Source organism: Halictus rubicundus, chromosome 5, assembly GCF_050948215.1.
Source record: "Halictus rubicundus isolate RS-2024b chromosome 5, iyHalRubi1_principal, whole genome shotgun sequence".
Taxonomy (NCBI): Eukaryota; Metazoa; Arthropoda; class Insecta; order Hymenoptera; family Halictidae; genus Halictus; species Halictus rubicundus.
This window is the reverse complement of record NC_135153.1, coordinates 8,330,348-8,344,786: the sequence shown is the minus strand read 5'-3', so window position 1 is coordinate 8,344,786 and position 14,439 is coordinate 8,330,348. Positions and strand designations below refer to the sequence as shown.

At 36.9% G+C, this 14,439-nt stretch overlaps 1 protein-coding gene across 3 annotated transcripts in view; it reads left to right on the top strand.

Annotated features, from left to right (window-relative positions):
* The first annotated feature begins 4,507 nt into the window (after positions 1-4,507).
* The window catches only part of LOC143354182 (ras-specific guanine nucleotide-releasing factor 1), a 69,402-nt gene continuing 59,470 nt past the window's right edge, over positions 4,508-14,439 (top strand). For all 3 annotated transcript variants that reach the window (XM_076788046.1, XM_076788045.1, XM_076788047.1), the window contains exons 1-2: positions 4,508-4,598; positions 12,902-13,128. In XM_076788046.1, the coding sequence (XP_076644161.1) occupies positions 13,101-13,128 (28 nt within the window). In that variant the 5' untranslated portion in view covers positions 4,508-4,598; positions 12,902-13,100. The remainder of the gene's footprint in view (positions 4,599-12,901; positions 13,129-14,439) is intronic.

Sequence of the window (14,439 nt, the reverse complement as noted above, 5' to 3'; positions counted from 1 at the left end):
TCCAATTTCTCATTTCAATTGGCACTTCAGCACTATTCTACCACTCGCAAGAATTGCTGCAATCGATAGTTTTTACATTAAGCGGTTCATGCAACCTCTAATGCCGTGCACGTTGTCTCATAAAGATCAGCCAGCTACGAGTAGGTAAGCAGAAGCAGCTTAGACGGATCCCACTAAGGGACCTTAATCAAAGGAAGCCTATTAATTTTAGAACCATTATTGTCGAACTTGAATTGATTATAGGGTATAATCCATGCTAAGCAGGAGAAATCAGAGTTCAGACGACCCTACATGTAGATTGTTCTACACGTGTAAAATAGTGTCTTCAACAATAAATGCACATTACTAAAAAATAAACAAACATTGACTTAGAACATAACATTTGTACATATACTCTGTCAGGAGTTCTATAAAATTGAAAATGAAAATTAATTCATTGTATTGAGACACGCATAGAATATCTTTTGATGTTAAAAAATTATTAGTCCGTAAATTATTAGTCGAAAAATGATCAGTCCGTTACAAACTTGCTAAAATCTATTAACGATTGATCATCTTAAAAAAAAAAGATGTTTAAGTTCTAATATCGCAATGTTTCTTTTGTTTTTATTATTATTTCTGTTCCGTCCCAAAACATCTGCTTTTCCAATTTCGCTATCAAGCCGCCTGGGCCAACGTCCTTACCGGGCCCACCTGGTAGTGTTGCCAAACCGGGGAAATTGAGGGGAGTACAGTTACCCTTTCTCTGCCAGTACCGGATTAGTCGCGTGGCCTTGTGACACATGCACGACAGAAACGAAACGCGTCACGTGACCAAGCCAATGGAGGAATGGCGTCGTAGAAGGGGAAGGGTAGAGTGGGAGACAAGTGTTAATTTGACGGAAACACTGTAACCGAGCAGAGTCGCGAGATCAGGGGAATTGACTCGAACCGAGGAGAAAAAGTTACCCTCTCTGCACGACTAAACAATTTCCATTTCGTATTACTTTCATCATGGCCTTCATATTTCGGCTCTTCTCATCTCGTATTTTAAATGAAAAATAGCACAGAGGCAAATAGAAACCCGTTCCTCTAACCGATTTCACATAATTATAACCGGTTTACTTGTACCTATTCGTGCATTCCTGTGATTTCATGCGTTTTCAGGCATGCGCTCGAATAACTGCATATAAAAAGTAAACAATGAGTATATCAGGTTCACGTTTGTGCTTTACCAGTGAACATGAAAATTTCATACGTGACCTAATTTATCGGTACCGCTGAATGTGAAAGTCCGAAAAAGGAACTGCCCGCGCTGAAAAAGCAAGTTGACCTTTAATGGACCTTGAAATAACGACGATAAAAATATCTTATTGCTCTCAACAGATGCTATGATTAAAATGGTATATACAAACATTTCCTTCTACATTTTTTTATATTAAGTAAACTGGATACACATTCTTTGTCAACATATAAAATGAAATATAAATATAAAATGTTACTAAATCGTTGTAGAATTAATCGTTGTAGTAATATTAGCGCAGTTATGTGCATAAAATCAAGAATTATAGATTATTGCAAGATTATGGATTAGTGTGTTAGTTATGTAGTTAGTTTGATTTCCAAAGACAACTTTCTTAAAAAGTGAAAAATGACATGCAACTTTAAGTATAGAGTATTTATAACTATTAAAATTTTTTTCAGGTTCAACGTAGAAAGATGGTATCCTTGGTCGATGGCATCTGTATGCCAAATTTCAGTTGACGTTCTATAAATAGAAAGCAGTTCGTAACATCGAATATCAATACTGGAACGTTGCTACAGCTTCGAACGAATGACGTTACTATTTATGCACAATCATTTAATCCTATTAGTCATTTACTCTTAATCTATTAATGACTAATAAACACACATACACATGAAATACATTATGTAAATAATTTGAAAAATATTGATCTATTCATCTTTCCAGAATCCAATTTCGTGCAAATGGCTATTACTTTTTCTTCATAATATTTTTCACGAATAGCACAGTGTACTATTTATACAAATAATAACACGAAAATACGCCCCACTCGTTACCATTGAAATTTCCATTGAAACCATTTTCGCTACGAGTAATAATAGTGAGAAAATCAAGATGTCAAAATCCGGTAGGACACCCAGCATACACCGAATATTGTCAATAAATTACGAGTGTCTTATTCGATTTCATTAGATATCTCGACGAATAAAATGTGCAGTTATTGACAAATCTATAGACCTATTGAATTTCATGCAAGATGTCAATACCAGTGAAATCAATAAAAAGATACTTAAAACAGGAAGCGAAGTGCGAGTGCAAGAGAAAAAACTTGATCAGTACAAAGCTAGATCGATATTTATGCCCGCAGCATTCTCATATTAATGAAACGATTGCATTGTTTATTCAGGATTCAATAATTTTTAGTAGAAGTGCTCGACCTTATTAAAAATCGTATGTCACTTAACCTTGGCGCTTTGAAGGAATAAGTATGATTTAAAATCAGACGCATATGAGAAATTCCGGGTAAAAACAAATATTCATAAATTGATTGTTCATTAAGCCGAGTGTTTACACAGAGTCGACTCGACTCGATATGAAAGTTAATATTCGATACGAAAGTTAATATCCGATATTACTGTGTATCGTTAGCAAATACGGGAAACTCTTAATTCGCTTTACTTGCTGCGGAGGGATTAAATGAAAAATTTACAAATGTGAACAAAATGACAGCAATCATTGTGAAATATATACGATTGTCCTTTCATATTGATGATAAAACAGCTCCTTTTCTTTATTTCTTTGCTGAAAGTGGAATTCTTTCTATTCGTCTTTAATTGATTTGTACATGCTTTTCACATAAAAAAAGCATGTGTGCTACAAACATACAAAGTGTGCTACAAAGTGTAGGAAAAAGAAAGGGGCGATTCCGTCCGTCATAGTGGAGAACAGTTTCTGAAACTTTTTTTACCGACAACTATTGTACACTTCGCACCCTGCAACTCTTGTTCTAAACTTTTTTTTATCAGATGGCTACAAGTGGGTGAAAAATCGTGAATCGCGTTACGGGTAACCCCCTGTATACCTACTATTTTGGACTGGTTCGACTTCGAATTATTAACCCTTAACACTCGAATGGAAACTATAAAGCGTCACTAAAAATTGCTGTATCATTAATCAAAATATTTTTTACATTATTAAATTTCTTTGTATTCAACACGTTAACTGCCACGTCTAACTTGACTAGGTTTAGACATTCATTTTTATTGTGACATATCCAGATAAACCGAATTTTATTAAGATCTTCAGAATTCAAAAGGCTTAAAACAGCATCCCCTATAATACATTTAAAATTTCTAGTTTCGGTTTCATTTATTAAAATACTCTGATTTTGTAAGAATCTCTGAGAATGATATTTGGCACTTAACGTATTAATAAATTACTAAACCCTTCAGTATTGTACGAGTAAATTGCACCATTTTCACATGTATTACATGAAAAAAGCATATAGAGAAGGGAAATATTCTGGGTCGGAAGAAATGTTTCGTTTTGGAGTTAAAATAGCTTCGAGTGCAAAGGGTTCAAGAAAAACAAAATGAAATGCCTATCTGGCTTCTGTGATCGTTTGCAATCGACACAGAAAATTTTCGTTTCGCATAAAGATCCGCGCGGTCTAGTTATTGCAACGTGACAGTCCAAATATAAATCATAATTGATTGATATTTATATACACAGTACAATAATAATTCAATAAAAATTCTCGCCCCTAAATCTGCACGTAAGGAAACTCAAGAATCGAATCGACAGTACAAAGCGATATTTTGTGTGTGTGTGTTCAGAAAGCGGCGGCGGGACCATCGTCATTCGACTTCGCCGCTTTTGTCCATCGATTCAGGGAATCGTCGGTCGCCGGTCGCCGGTCGCCGGTCGTATTGAACTTGATCCCATTCCTTGCAGCCCAATTAGCCCACATATAGATCCGCCCCGTGGTATCGTGTGGGGTGACTTTCGCCAGGAGTGTGCGCAGTGACAGGTAAGCGCAGATTCTGGGGTTGGAGGAAACACAGAGCAGAGCGGAGTAGAGGCAGAGGCAGAGGAGGCAGGTTGCGTCGAGTAGACACGTCGCGATCCCCAACGCCGAAACATCCCCCGATCATGCGAGCGTCGGGCGCCGGTAGCGGGCCACCAGTTTCGTCCCTCTCGGTCGTATCTCGCCTGGTATCTCACCTGTCCTGTTGCCCCTCGTCAGCCTACATTCGTCCTTTGCGAACCTTGTCGCCGTTGTTTTCTTTCTCTTAGTCGTCGTTGTCGTTGCGGTTGAGGTTGAGGTTGAGGTTGAGGTTGCCGTTGCCGTTGCCGTTGACGTTGCCGTTGTTCCTCGTTGCCGGCCTGCGTTCTTGTGCTACTCGATTAACCGCGGCTTAAATCGGATCCCCTCAGCCGAGATTCGTTTGCACCTACAATCCTCGGTAGCAGCACATTCAGCCGTGTAGGTGGGGGTGGGTGGGTGGGTGGGGAGCAGAGAATCTGGAACACGAACAGGTGGTGCAGCATCAATCCAGCGCTACGGAGAGAGATATATCGACAGAAGTAACAGGTATTGTGGACAAAATTTTCTTTTTTCCCCCCATCCTCGCGTCGACGTATCCCCCATCGAATCGCGAATTTTACCCGCGATACTTTGACCATCTTCCGCGGTTGTTTCGTCGGATTTATTTCCATCGAATGGAATCCGTACTTGCTGGCATATTTCGAACCTGTTTCACGCGGTTTTTCGAGCGGCCTGCAGCCATGCGAACTCCGACCCGCCGCGCCATGCCGCGCCGTTCGAGTTTAGCACCAGCGTCGAACAGATTTTATAGCGTAGGCCGATTCGGTGTTTGATTTTCCCTGATCGAGGATAAACGCTCGGTTTCGATCTAGTGCTCCCAGCCACCGCGGATTGCAGTCTTAACACGTGTGTATCTGTGTGTATGTGTGTGTGTGTTTGCGTGTGGCGGATCTTCTTGGGGACGGTCGCGGTAAGTGCTTCACGGTTTTGTTGGTTGAAACGGGCAACGAATTGTAAATATCGGGGGACGTTTTCGTCAAATTTTACGAATATTTCATTTGGGAGGTTAATTGTCTTGATTTAGTGACTTTCGTTATTTCGAATTATCTAGGCGATACGTTAACCGAAAGATGAAAGTACAAGAAACTGTCAAAGATCGTGAAATCCTTTGCTCAAGTTTGACAAATATTTCATTTAGAAATTGAGAATTTCCATTTATTTTGACGTTCAGCCGGAAATTTCTCGAATTATCTGTGCATTACATCGGTCGAAAGATGAAAGGATATGGTTTCGACCCTTTCGTATTGCTTACGTTAGGTCGACGTTGAAATTTATCAATGAACAATTTACATATTGCCACTTTCCTAAAATATTTACTTGCAAATACGGGATTCTGTGTGTTTGAACGCATTTTTTTCAATTGCTTATTCTCAGAATGATATGACGCACAATCCAAGAAGCCTGTCTTTTAACTCGACAAGTAACAATTCACATATTGTTACATATTTATAGTACTTACTCTTTAAACCGGCAATTATTCATTTTTTAATGGAAACTATCTTGGTCTTTTGCTCCGCGAACAGTACGACCCACATTCAAAGAGGTCTATATTCAATATGATAAGTAGACTGCGAATTTTATATATATTTATGACAAAAATTACTGAATCAAATCCAAAACGGTGAAAATATTCGAAGAATTTCCGTGTGCCTTCGTGCTTGTAAATTACATCATGATAATTCACGTGTGCATAAATTTGTGTGGTTTATTTATAAAAATTGTACAAAAAGGTGTCAATTTTCCGAACCACTTTCCATTCGTTGTAAAACAATGAAGCTTTGTAAAAATATTAGTCAGACAAGAGTAATTTGAATCAGGGTCCTAGTACTGCAACTATGTGATCAATCAATGAAAAATAATGTCAATCAAAAGTAAAAGGTTTCCGGAAATATATTAATATATGTACTAATAACGTGGTTATGATTACTGTTGAATGTGTACAACTATTTAAGTTGGAAGGATTTAAATCTTGATTTTCTGGAGAAATTTAACAACGTAGGCGTCGAATGAAAAGATTTATTATATATTGTATCACTTTTCGATGTAGATGTCTTTTTTCTATGTGGACGCGTAGAGGTCGTATTATGGCACTTACGGCAAAAAGACACTAGTTTAAAAGATATTTTCATTTTGATAAATTCTATATATATGTACAATACCTACAAATATAAGGGACTCAAATGCACGTTCATACGGCTCACTATGCCGTCTTTTCCTCCCATGCTTCACCCCTCGCCTTTATCGGATCTCGTATCGGTATTTTTACCGTTCAGTGCTCAATTTTCTTCTTCGTTGCCATTCGATGCCGTGTATTTGTTGCGCGGGTCTGACGGTTGTTTCTTGTTTCTGAAGGACATATCGTTGATTTGTTATTCAGCCACGTGGCTGAAAGGTACGAATTATGCGGCCACGCCACACTTCATCTTTTTCTTTCAACGGTTCTGCAGATTGCTTTCTCGGAGCAGTCACGTTCCCTCGTTTAGCCTGCGGAAATTCAAACGAACGATTTTCCCCTTAACAAGCGCAGATCGGAGATCCTCGAAGTCTAGCCTGCCGCCGCGCTTTACTTTTAATAAGCACACGGTACTCCAAGGAGAATGCTTAGAAATGGCCGAATTTTGAGTAGCTCAGACACCTAAAATATTGATAAGGTGTTATTCTTCATGCTCGAAGAACGTGTAAACCCATCATTATTTATAATGATGGAAAATTTGTAAGAAAAAGTAGACGAAGTAGAAGTGACGCGTAGAGTGAAAAATTGAAATTCAACATTTAGTTCGCTGAACCTCTGAAAGCTAATTCATTTTTAGATATCCCCAACAAAAGTATTTAGAATACATTTTCTCAGTACTTGGAAAGACAAAATCCTAACGCGCAGAATCGACAAGTATTAGGTTCTTTTAAATCAAAACTATGAACCATGGTTTAATCGAATTTTCCTCTTCGTAAATATTTATTTATAATTTTTATTCAATGCGTAGCGTATGATTAAAATTCAGCATATTCCAATCGATAACGAATTTTTTCAAAGATGAAGAAAATATTTATTAATCCCATGCCATGTATTTTCCTATGCTCGTACGATATTATATTTCTTCGAAAGTACTATTGTGAAGCCTGCAGAAATTCGAACCGAATGTTATTATAACCTCTAGTTAATAAAGAGCACGAGTATATTTACTATAGTGATGCTGTACCGAATGATTCATTTATTAGGGCACAGAGCTTTCAACAGAAAACGTAATTCGGACGAATGAATTTGTCAGTAATACTTAATTATATATGTATTCATGAATCGATATACAACAAAGTAAATTAATCTATACTTTCTAATTAATGATTATTTTAATAAATAATCTCTCTTAGTAAATAATTATTCACGACATCAAGCATGATGTTAAGTTATTCGATCTATGTAAATGTATATTAAGTCCTATTCGGGCAAAGCTAACCAAACTAATCTTCGGAGATTAGCGTAGTTAACATAAGTAACGCGAAGCTGCTTTAACACGTTTTGATTAACAACAAACGTGGGATAGCGGAAGTCTAGTAGTTATCAAAATTAAATTGCCTTCCCCGGGGACTGGATTAATCACATTGCAAGGATATTTTACACTAATGAATTGTTATTAAGTCCATTACATTGTATGTATGTTTGCAGAAATTAATCTCGTGAGAACTGTCAGTGTTAAACAAATTCCTTTCAGTTTCTTTTGTATATTAGAGGGTGATAATGGCGGTTTGTATGAGGACGGTTTTTAAAAATCGCGTTTGCACTACAAGAAAACTCTGTCCAGTCTTATTGGTATAAAAATAAAAAACTACTGTTCCAAAACAGACGAATTAAACCTACTACCTGTAATAGTGGATTTTTAAAATCGTGAGTTTTGGAAAATGGTTTGGATGAAACTCAAAAATACTCTTTTAGGATTGATTTTTATCCGCTTCATATTTCCGAACATTCTACGACAGGTAAAATATGTACCTGTTTTAAGACTAGATGGACTGGTATTGAAATTGACCATATGTACAAAATTTTAGTTACGCTATTACTAGTTCACAGTATCATATTGATTAACCTTCGATACATTCTTGGTAACATTTTTAAAAACACTGATTTCAAATGAACACACACAGAAATCGACCCACAGTTAGTTATCCGACTGCATATAATCCTTTAATGGAAAACGAGATTAATTAAATCGCTGAAATCAATAAGATCAACAGTTGTGTGTCCGTTGCAAGCAAGGAGGATTCAAGCTGAGCGCATTGTGTTACGGATTTCAATTCTTGGGAATTTGTGAATGCGTATAAACGTAGTGTAAAACCGCTTGCACAGGGTGTCAAGAAATTATTTGTGTAAGAATCGTTACGGCGTGATTGTACACCCTAGGATCGGCGAAGATCTATTGAAAAAGTTTAGTGCAAAATTGACCTCGACCGACTTTTTCAATGTCAAATTTTTTACTCATCGAGAGGAACAAACTTCTCGAAGGAACCATGCATCGAACATGAATCTTTCTCTTAGAAAACGGCTTTAAAGTTTCGTACACTATTTTATTTACATATGTCTTAAATTTTCATTATAGACACAGATGAAAAAGATAAAAATCGTGACCTTTACCGTTTTCCTCGCAATCTCGAGCAATAGTAATTTTTAATTATATTTTTGTACACATTACCTAGTAAGCAAACCTAAAAACCAAGTCGTTTGTTGCAATTTTAAAAAAGTTATCAATAGCGTTTAAAGGGTCTCTCCACTTGTTAATTTTGTTCCCGACCGTATACGCGAATATCCTAGTGCATGCTTCTTATCTTCCATCAGGATATCCTATACAAAAGGATGTTGCGTGGATTTCACCTCGCGCGTGAGACACGCCAGGATTTGCTCCCATTTCTTTACAAAATATTGCAGAATCCTGTAGCAACGTCGAGTGTCGTTAAACTTTTCCACTTTACAAGCTTCCGCAGTTTCTGCGAGGTCAGTTTTTGGCCCCTCTCCCAATTTCTTACGGCGAATGTAGACTTCCTTTTCAGCTGTCTCGCGAATGATGAATTGCCCTGATACCAGAGAGCTCCGACCTCGATGTTTAAGTGCTTGTAACCGAAAAACGAAAGCTCAACGGCAGCTTTTTTTATTTTTCGCTCCTGTCTAACCTCATGAAGCATCACTATACAGTGAATTCTCGATATATGTCAACAACACTGGTCTTGCCAGCGTCGTGTATCGTCCTCCTCGGCGTCCGAGGCAGTAGTGGGGATAATTCCGCGACGTTTATCATCTAGACCTTGGCGACATATATAGAGAAATCACTGTATATGTGTTACTGGAAGAAGGGGAGTGGCGTAGGAACGTTCGAGCCATGCAGAACGTTATGCTGAGGTCGTGGTGCCGATTTAGTACGTTTTATGTTTCGGTCACCGTGTATGTGTTCGGCAATCTAAATCCTACCTAAATCATATCCCCTCATCATGTATATTGTTAAATTCACCGATTTATGTTTTTCATTAAATTCTTGCAGTTTCAGTAAGAGACTACTACATACCCGAATCTACCATAATTTAAAGGCTGAAGGTTCTCCTTTAAAGCGACCTTTTCAAATTTAATATCCGGTTTTATGTCGTTTCAATCAGCTTTGACAACTTTTTCTGCTTTAATTCAGCTTTGTTTCTCATTTCAGTGCATTCCCATGAAACTGCCGAAAATAATCGAATATGTAGTTTTATTGTAGATTTTCGAAAGAAATTATCTGTAAAAAATTTCCCAATGATTTTATAGTCGTTCAAATTTATAGCATTTTCAAGAAGAAACGTGCCTTCGGTTTCCTAGCGTGGTATCGCGCAAAAAATCTCATCAGAAGATGAACAATGGGTCGTAAAAGCAGAAGCGTTCGAGCTTTAAAATCTGTCCAGATTTATTGCTGTACGATTTTTCAACGTAATCATAACAGTTCGAATGTCGAGAATTTGTTGAAAATTGGGGAGTCGTCGTTCGAATATTTTCAGAAGCCGCTGCATATCGGACGGCGGGGATGTTTTCTTCGTCTTAGTATAAGTGAATTAAAAACAGTTTCAACGCATCGTGTTTACGGCAGAACTTTATTCCGTTTTGCGCTGTCGTCGGTACGCCACACTTGGGATATTGATGTACAGTTAAGGACATCTTGTGTAAACACTCCAGTAAATGCTCAACTACGCGCTGTTACATTATGAAATACCGGCGTTGCTTTAAGAGGTTTCAGCAAAGCGTTGCTCCACGCATGCCACGAGATTCGTGAACATTTTATTACATAATCAACCACTTTGGAGAGCAAACGATACGACAGATCGGAAATCTATCCTCTAAACGGAATGGCCACTCTTTTTTTACTTTACATGCGTTATTTTGTTCTAGGCCTGATCTGAACGGTACACTGTAAATCGATATTGGTGCTCCTTTATTGTAGGGTCGGACATTGATTGGCCATTGTCCATCGGCTGCCGCGATAAAGCAGGGGATATTTCTGGTGATCAGAGCTTAATTGCTCCAACATTTTTGTACTTTTGCTCTTTGACTGGGAACATACACACATTGCTTTTCGTAAACGTAAAACTTGATTCAACGAGGTATTCTCTACGAATATTATTAAGTATTTCTTTAAAAATTACAAAGACGCATCTATTAGAAAATAAGTTTTTCAAAAATGTTCTACGGTCCATGTCTTAACACTAAACCTACCGACGCTTCTTGTATATCTATTCTTACCGTGCGTGGTCAAAATGACTGGTCGTTAAAAAAAGTTTTTGTTAATATAATTAAACGTAGGTGATAGTCAATTTGTTGCCGAAATTCGTAGATGAACAACTTCCATAAAATGAGGATACAAATTTATTATATCTCTCCTCGATTTACAAAATTGTACTGTGTCGTCCACCTATGTGGCTTGGATGCATTTGCCATGAAACAGTATTACCAACCAGGCACGTGCGTAACTTGATAGCGTCTCACTCAATAAGGCGGTTCATTTATTTTGAGTTGACCATGTCACATTGAGAATAGCCTTTCTTTTATACTGATTGTTTAGGTTTGGAAGAGTTATAAAATAGAAGAGCTATTTAAATACCATATTATCTCGTGCGGTCAAATTGATCGGCTGCGGTAAGTAGGACAGGCTACAAACATTTCTTTGGAAAAAAGAAATAAAACGAGAAATAAATATTGAAAAATACATTGTATACATACTTTAAGAAAAGTCGCAAAGATAAATAGCCATGTGGTAATGTTGTATGTACAAAATTGTACGCAGAAGTTTGAAAAGTCCAATTTGACCGGGCATGGTAGGTTTAGTGTTAAAAAGAACCTATTGAAAAGTGCCAAAACTTTTTCGGTTTCCGATTAGTAGTATAGTGGAGTATGGTTACAGAAATGTTGGAAAACAACTCAAAATCATTTCGTTAACCTTGGAAGTATTTTTTTTTTCGAAAACGGCAAATAAAAATTCGTTCCAATTTCGAAGGTGAAAAATAATAATTTTCTGCGAGCCATTATACGATCACAGGACGTGCATTCGAATTCATCGACAAATACATGAATATTTCGATAAAAGCCCGGAATAGCACGAGATACTCCGTCATTCTGCGGGCGCATTTTATTCATTTCGAACGTTGTACACACAACGGTAAACGGTGTGTACGGTGACGATGACGTTGATATCGACGAAAGCAGCAATTCAGAAGAATGAATTGGGTTTAGCAAACAGCATGTGCAATTTGCAAACTAAATATTCTTTCGTTGGACTGATTTATTTCATTACACGCGTCGATTGGCATTCAATTAAAAAATTCGGAGTATGTTACCGTTGAATAAAATGGGGTCAGTTCTCGCAAATGAGGAAAGAAAAAAATACTGTTTAACGACAGTTTAACAAAGCCAATACATTAAAAGAAATACATTCATTCATTTAAAATACATTCATTCACATTTTTCAATAAATTTTTGTTCAGCCATTCTGAATTATTCAAAATTCGCTTGCTCAATATTTAAAAAAATATCGTTAATCGAATTTCAATTGATTTATAATATTTCTCACATTTTCACAGAACTTTATGTTCTACGTTAATTTATACGAAATCTTCGCACGTGGAAACATATCGTCTTTGTATCAACATTGCATACCAATGTTTGTGAATTAATGATTTCAAACTGACCTGTCAATTAAACAAGGAAACATTGATTACTGCACTGTTCCAGAAATGACGCATTCAGTGTTGTAATAAGTTGTCGAATGAATTTTGTTTGAACAGAAATTCGCTTTAACACACCGCCATTCCATATTCCTGTTAATTTTGTATAATAAATTATTTTTCGAACGAATTTAATACAAACCATGAACTGCAATATATTTTTAAATATGGTTTCCGTTTCTATTTTTTTAGTGTTCGTATTCTTAACTGCATCGAATGATCACACAGTCAAGAAATTTATTGAATAATTTCCAATGGAACTATCTTCGTAATTTCAGTAATTATGAAATAAAAAAATGTGAAACTGTTCGGTCGTGGTACGGTTAGCGTTAAGAAATTTTATCTGATTAAAAACTGTCTATATCTTGTTACGAGATTTAGGAAATTGTTGCCTGCGTTGTTATGCAATATCGCAATTTAAAGTGTTATCTGTGAAGCATGTAATTGAGTGTACGGCAACGTTATTTATGGAGAGGAAAAAGGGGATGAAATTTATTCGGTAAAAATCCACATGCAATCTTTGTAGATAAGGAAGTTTAAGCGTTACTTTCTACTTGTCTTATTAGGTTCGTGAAAAGCCTTCGCCGAAGAAACTCGAGAAATTGGTGTTCCTGCGGTGCTTGCGTCACGATAAACGTCCGTGCGCGACACATCTACATGACGGCACGGCGATATTTTCTACGGTATTACGCCGTATAATATTGGACAAACAGTATTTATTACGGGATTCGCCGGAAGGAAGCCTATCGACAACATTCTTTGCACATGTTGAGCCCAAAGATGCAGAGAACCGGTGAGTTGCATTTTTTAATTGTACAGCGTGTGTATGCAATTATTTTTATAAGAGGGGAGGCTGTTGCTACGAGAAGTCAGCTCCCCTTTCAAGTCATTATTCGAGTGAAGTCACAGAAAAAGTAATTAACCCATTTGCATCATAAGGAAATATGAAAAGAAGGCCTTTATCAACAAACTTTTTTTTTTATATTTAAGTACAAAAATGACTACAAGTAAAAGAACTTCATATTCCAGCATTATAAGAAAAAATCAGAATTACTACTTTCATCTCCAACAACACCCTCCATTTCTATTTTTTAGTTAACGAATAATGATAGTGATCAGGAAAATTGAGCGTATATATACGCTGATGATGCAAATGAGTTAAAAATCACGTACTACTTTAAACGTTACTCTATCGGTCATAGTTTCGTTAGTTTTCCTAATACAAACATTTGCATGTTGTTTGCGTTGCCCACTCCTACCACGCGATTACATGAAAATTTAAAACGTTTTGTTTCATAGTTCAGCGAATGCAAGCTTAACCGATCCCTTTGATAAAATACCAGAAAAGTAATCAAAAAATTGTTTTCGAAACTCGAAAAGCCGATGTTGTAAACACGATTCGCGACTCGTGATATTTGAATCGTTTTAATACCACACACATCGTTTTGAAGTAGGCACCGCGTGACGAATTTGACGTTCTCTATACTCGTGTTGCACGAAGAATTTTTAAGTCTTTTACCACTAAGCACTATAATAACATTTCACTATGTTCAATAAGCTTGCAGTTCTCTGCATGGAAAAGAAACTTGTTTCTTGCGAAAGAATAAAAAAGAAGTAATATTTTTAGTAATTTGTGGATTAAGCTCGAAAGAAACTGATGTTTATTTTTAAACGAAACTGCCCTCAACGTTTATATATTTAGATAATCGGAGCTTCCGAGATAAAATTTTGCTGTGATATTTTCGTAGTGGGTACACATTCTTAGGGTGATAAGCTTTATGAAAATGTAAAAGGAAAAAAATCGATATCTTTAAAGGTGTCATCGTGGTTCGAAACCTTTAAGGGGATGTACTTGTTTAGTAGGTTCAAAGAGTCATTTTTTCTAGCGTGCTATTGCAGCACCTGCCTTTGAGACTATATTTTGTCTGAAACAGAAGATCCAATGTTCTTGAAATAGTTCAGATAGAGAGCATTCGAGCGTGCGACTTTCGGCCATGTTATTATAAAGTGCTCGTTTTGCCTCAAATTCTTCTAACGTTTTCATGGTAAGCAGCATTCGATGGTTTAACCCGTAGGTTACACGTTCAAATCTCTCTTTGAGATT